Source organism: Prenolepis imparis, unplaced genomic scaffold, assembly GCF_030444845.1.
Source record: "Prenolepis imparis isolate NDT839.2.m4 unplaced genomic scaffold, iyPreImpa1.0 SCAF_3, whole genome shotgun sequence".
NCBI lineage: Eukaryota > Metazoa > Arthropoda > Insecta > Hymenoptera > Formicidae > Prenolepis > Prenolepis imparis.
The window spans coordinates 4,145,150-4,151,358 of NW_028141161.1; the positions used below are offsets into that span (position 1 = coordinate 4,145,150).

A 6,209-nucleotide genomic window follows, 5' to 3' on the forward strand; every position below is an offset into this window, starting at 1 on the left:
TCCTGTTATTTCTTACCTCCATCACAGTATAACTACATACAGTAGTGACAGTAGCTGTCGGCTCCTTTGATGTAGCCGTGAGTCGATCACGTGACGGTCCGCCATGTTCTTAGCCTTACAGCTAACGCATGCGTAAAAGAAAATTTACTCGCTGATTTTCTAGCACTGTCACTACTGTATGCATGGACGTATGAATATATCTGGACGGAGCGTAAAGTTAGTTTTATGGCGAGGGGACCGAGACTGGCGCGGCGGGGGATCGGCCATCTTCTTTGGCGACATTTTGGCGCTCTCTTTGAAATGTGACATATCATGATATTTTATTTCTACTTCTATTGCATGAGAACAGACTTTTATAGAATAGAACATTAATTCAACAATTGTGCACAATTGAAAATAATTTTCTGTTTATATTAAAAGTTTATATCTTTTAATATAAATGATGCAAAATATGATATATTTTTATTGTTTGTATGGAGAACCATAATCCTCATATTTTGGCTTTTTTGAAACGTATTAAAACATTTTAAGCTATAAAGTCATAATTATATAAAATATAATTTATTAAAATTTTTGAAAAATTATTGAAAATAACTTTATACCTAAATATATTTTATACATATATATACATATATATATATATATGAATTACACTCATAAACATTAAAATCAACTTTATTATAACAATATTGATCATATATATGTAATACCACGAGACCACTTTATAGCTAAAAGTGTTCTTAATTCGTTTAAAAAAATCTGAATCATGAGAATTACGGTTCTTCATATAAATAACAAAAATATATCACTGCAGCTCAGTTGGTTGATGAAAAAGAATTGTGTTATTGGATTCGGGGAAAGAAAGACTAGATTTTTATCATTAGCTTAGCGATAACTTTTATTGTAACAGCCGATTGCAACACAAAGCGGCATTTTTTAATATTTTCGTGTAATAAATTAATTTCGCACAATAAAATAATTCAATGGCACTGTTCCATACCTATGGAGCAGCACTAATGTCGCCAGACAATATGGCGGCCCCCTCCTCCCCTAAAATCTTCACCCCCCGCGCCAGAAAGCTCCGTCCAGATATATTCATACGTCTATGACTGTATGTAGTTATACCAACAGTATATACAGTAGCGCAACTCTCTGTCGGCACCTTTGATGTTTGTGTAACATAAAATGGAACGCGCATGCGTGAAATCAGCGAGTATAATCAGTACTGCCATCTAAACTTTTATCTCATTTTCTCTTTATTTTCGCTCTCTTTTTAGCACATTACTACATGTAAAATAAATTAATTTTAATAAAAATTATGTATATAAGAGATCACACATTGTTAATAATATAATGTCTAATATATATAAGACAAATAAATACATAAAAAAATATAAAATATTATATAACATAATTTAAATATTAAAATAAATAATAATTTATACTTGACATAACAGATAACAAAAGAATCACATCAAATATTCATATATTTACATATTAATGTGCACACATATATATTTAACACAATTAAAAACTTAAAATTAAAAGAAATATTTAAAAAATTTTTATAACATGATAATATATGCGTTTAATTAAAATCCATCTATTAAAGCAAATAAATGAATAAAAAACCAAGATATTTATTAAATATATTTATTAATAAATAATTCTATATTATATATATGTTTTATAACAAATATTTTATAGCAAAATTATAAAGTGCGTAATTATAATTTATGTTTTATTTTACCTTAAGAAATTATAATGTACTATAATGCACAATAAATTATACATATGTACTTATATCGCAAATTATTTATCATTATTTTTTCTCTTTCAAATCTCTCACCTAACCATACCTCAGCTACTCGATCCCTCAGTATGAATCAGAGAGAGAAAACCAAAAGAAAGAGTGAGAGAAAAGTTCAGATGGCGGTACTGAATATACTCGCTGATTTCGCGCATGCGTACTCCATTTTATGTATCAAGAAATTGAGAGAGTTGCGCTACTGTATATACTGTGATTATACTGTGCCTCCATGCTCTCTTCCTATGCGGTATGCGGCTCTCTAGTCCATTCTATTGTCGATGGTACAATATTTGAATGTTTACTTGTTTATAACCTCATAGGGTAAAATTCTTATATTATCTGATATTACTGCAATATTACGAAAAAAGTAGGAGATGAGCAATAGTGAAATTACAAAAGAAATGCAAAATGACGAGATAGTACAATTGCGTGAGCTGAAGAAAAAACTTTTAGAAAAAGCGACTCAATTAAAAGATAAACTAAAGGATCAAGAAGATGGCAGGCATCATTCATTATTTAATTTCAATATGTAATTAATTTTTAATTAATTCTTTCTTAAATTCGTTTAAATAGACTTATCATTCCAAATGTTTGTAGCACACTATCTTCCGATAATAACGATCACAAATCTTCCAAATCGCAATCTACCAAATACAGGGCTAAATTATGCAAGATTGCCGATCAAATAACGGGAATAACATTTAAAGATATCAATAAAAGATGGTTACACGATAATATTTACATTTATACAGCTGAAGTAATAACAAAAACAGTTTCCTTCTATCTTGAATTGATAGTAGATTTCACGGTATGTAAAAATTCAAAATATGTATATCCAATCTATAACAAATTTTTTTAATATTGTAAGTTTCATCTCTTAACTTTTTTTTTTCAGGATTTGGATGATTTTAAAATCAACAATATAATATGCCGTTTTACAGACATTGACAATTGTTACCTATTCGAAATATCTCCTTGGTTTGATAAGATAACGAAGATGAAAAATTTTTCTCTTCTTATGTCCGGTAAACAATCATAATAATAAGCACAATAATATTATTATTAAGTTATAGGAATTTTAATGCCATACAATGAGTCGTCTCTCTTTCAGCACTTTCCGATTACAATGAAAATCATATTCTTAGATCTAAGATTATAGATAGTTTAGAATCAAAGAAATATGCGACTATAGAACAAAATACTCAGGAAAATGGAGGTATATTATTGCATATGCATTCATCCACTAATACAAGAGAAAACTATATAATATTCCAATGGACACTGAAATTTATGGAACCAACATGGCGCATCGAACATTTCTTTACAGTAGAATCCACAGATATAGGTAAAAATTAATAATATATTTTTTTATAGAAATTATAATAGTAATTAAATGGTTAGAAAATATATTGTTAATTTATTGATTTAGGAATAAAATTTTCCGAAGAAAATCGAACCTTATTAAAAGGATTTTGTGATATTGGCTTGACAAAGGACAAACTTATTGAACTATGGCATAGATTGTGTATTGCCATTGATACTTATGCTGAAGATACAAAGGCATAATAACATTCATTCCTCAAAATCATATATCTATATCTTAAATATTTTTATATAAATTAATTATTTATTATTTAAGTAAAAACATTAAGAGCCTAATATATCTATCAATAAATAGTTTTATATGTATATTAAAATGTAAAAAAATTTTTTCTTTTTTACCCTTTTATGTAAATTCCTTAAAGAAATTCCAATAAAGAAGTTGCTAATTAAAGGAAACTAAATTATTATTTTCTTAAATTTTATTTATTAAATAAATTATTGCTTTAAATTATATATATATAATTTGTCTCCCAATTTATTTTTTAAATTATTCAAACAGTAATTTAATAAAAAAATATTTATAATAATGTCAAGTAAATTAGTGCATAAAATATATTAGGAAGATATTCTTTTCAATATTATATCATATATAAAGGCTCCTGGCTTCTCTCCGATCATGTTGAAATTGTGACGTTAGAGGTGAGAAAATACGCTAAAAATTCTTAAATGCCATTTCGAAATAAAAAGATATATCATTTCGATGAAACAGCACTTCAGATGGCTTTAGCACACTTAAAATAGCTCGAAAACTATCCTTTTCCCTTTATAATCAATCAACAGCTATAAAATGATTGTCCGTCTGGTCTTTGCACATGCGCAGTCATTCCGCGTGACTAAAGTCTAATATCACGATCACATTTTACGGTTGTTGATTGACTGTCAAGGGAAAAGAATAGTTTTCGAGGTATTTAAAAAGTGTGCTAGAGCTATCTGAAGTAATATTTCATCGAAATATCTTTTTATTTTAAAATGGCATCTAAGAATTTTCAGCATGTGCTTTCTCGACTCTGACGTCACAATCTATAACATAGCTGTGACGAGGATCCAGGACCCTTCTCGTAAACTCCTGAATATAGTTTCACTTGTTCGTTGTAATTTTTTATGTCAAATATTGCGAGAAATCGATTTATAAAAAAAATTATGATTTTATTTAAAAAAACTAAATTGACCTTTAAATAATTTTGAAAAATAATTTTAAAATTTAAGTTAAAATTATCGATTTCTTTCCTTCTCAAAACTAAACAACTTTTGTTCGAAATATTTTTTTCTAAAATGTGAATGTTTCTTAATTATTTATGCTTATTTTTTTTATGGAATACTGTATATAAATTATTGTATAACACATGTATATGTATATGTATATATATTACACTAATGGATCTACTACATAATAGAGACGACAATACAAATCCCCAGTGGCGCAATCGGTTAGCGCACGGTACTTATAAGACAGTAGTTTGTGAGCAATGCCGGGGTTGTGAGTTCGAGCCTCACCTGGGGAATATTTTTTTTTGTTTTAATTATTTTGATTTATATAACATATATTGTTGGTGATATTGTTGATTATAATTAATAATAATATGGACTGGGATAACAATTAACCATTATATATTACACATACATACACACAGAGACAATAAGTATCATAGTAATAATAATTATATGTATACATATATAAAGATATTTTAAAAATATAAATATTTAATTTATAAACAACAGAACCATATATTTTGCTATTGAAAAACATTCAAAATTAGAGAAGTTTATTTAAAGAAGTTGAAATATATTCCAATTCTATACTTAAATGTCTGCAAGAATAAAAAGTTAAGTATTGCAACATTATATATATATTTTTTCCATACAACTATTTGACGAAAATTTTATTAATAAATCACGAAATATACAAAAAACGAATGTCCACTGCAAAAGAAATATATCTTAATATCTTAACTCTGATGCTGCAACTTGCTCTTCAGATGTACTCTCTTTAGCAGCACTTTCCTTTATAATTTTGCGATTTCTCCACGCTCTTATATATGTTCTTGGATGAACAGGTAAAAATCCAGCAAGTCCCAATAAATCTGCAACAGGTTTAGACACCTGTGCTCCTTTAGCGAGCCAATATTGTATTCTTTCATAATTGAATGACACTAGTTTCTCATTGTATACATTCGGAATAGGATCATATACACCGACTTGTTCTATTGGTGGAGCTTTTTGTTGTTTATTAATCTACAATATAAAAACAAATTTATTGACATTAGAAACTTTTTTTACTATTCATATTTTTTCGCTTTCTATTTTGACAGCATAGGTTATATTAATATTTTTTTATAAATATAAGTATATAAGTAATAAAACAAAAAAAAATAAAAATGATAAAATTAGCTAAAAAAAAATAGATGGATTTATGTAATTCCAATTTTTTCTTGAATAATCAGGCCAACTTACGTCAATTATAACAACGTGATAAAACGGTCTGTTAGTGCAACCATAACGGACGAGTCGTATTGCCTTAGCGAATGGCGTAATAATACCTGTTCCAGAGGCAGGATGCAATGGCATTCGAGGCATATTTATTAATAAAAAAAGTAATTACCGTTTTCACGATTATTCAAGTAATTACTTTTCACAATTATGTTTACTGTACGCAAGATTAAACAAATATTTGAAACATAACCTTACGGATTTGATATAACCTAACGGATTTAGAGTAAATCGTGTAAATACACTAAACGCTATGACAGCAGAGAGAAACATGAGAGCGGCCACCGCGATTCAGCTCCGGGAACTTAGCCGGTCAACTTCGACTTTTTTAATTTTTTTTTTTTTTAATCGTTTGTTGGTCGTTTGTTGGTGATTGTTGGCCTAATTATAACGTTTGTTGGTTTTTAATTTTTTTTTTAATTAAAAAAGAAAAATTAGCGTTAAGTTAGCCGGAAAAATCTCATTTTTAATAAAAAAAAACGGTCTAATCGATGCGTAATCGTCTGCTGATGATTGTTGGTCTAATTTT

At 27.9% G+C, this 6,209-nt stretch overlaps 2 protein-coding genes and 1 non-coding gene across 3 annotated transcripts; 2 read left to right on the forward strand and 1 right to left on the reverse strand.

Moving 5' to 3' along the window:
- Positions 1 to 2,065: 2,065 nt before the first annotated feature.
- LOC145933655 (uncharacterized) lies at positions 2,066 to 3,460 on the forward strand. The gene is made up of 5 exons (XM_083033607.1): positions 2,066 to 2,339; positions 2,408 to 2,618; positions 2,706 to 2,835; positions 2,922 to 3,155; positions 3,240 to 3,460. The coding sequence occupies exons 1-5, from the start codon at positions 2,185 to 2,187 to the stop codon at positions 3,374 to 3,376; spliced, it is 867 nt and encodes a 288-aa protein (XP_082889733.1). The 5' UTR covers positions 2,066 to 2,184; the 3' UTR covers positions 3,377 to 3,460.
- A 1,081-nt stretch (positions 3,461 to 4,541) lies between these two features.
- Mrps16 (mitochondrial ribosomal protein S16) lies at positions 4,542 to 6,209 on the reverse strand. Its single transcript, XM_083033195.1, has 2 exons — positions 5,645 to 6,209; positions 4,542 to 5,425 (listed from the first exon to the last, which is right to left on the reverse strand). Exons 1-2 carry the CDS (start codon positions 5,765 to 5,767, stop codon positions 5,132 to 5,134), a joined length of 417 nt encoding a protein of 138 aa, XP_082889321.1. The 5' UTR covers positions 5,768 to 6,209; the 3' UTR covers positions 4,542 to 5,131.
- Trnai-uau (transfer RNA isoleucine (anticodon UAU)) lies at positions 4,603 to 4,695 on the forward strand. The gene is given in 2 exon segments: positions 4,603 to 4,640; positions 4,660 to 4,695. It is a non-coding gene; the product is annotated as a tRNA-Ile (tRNA).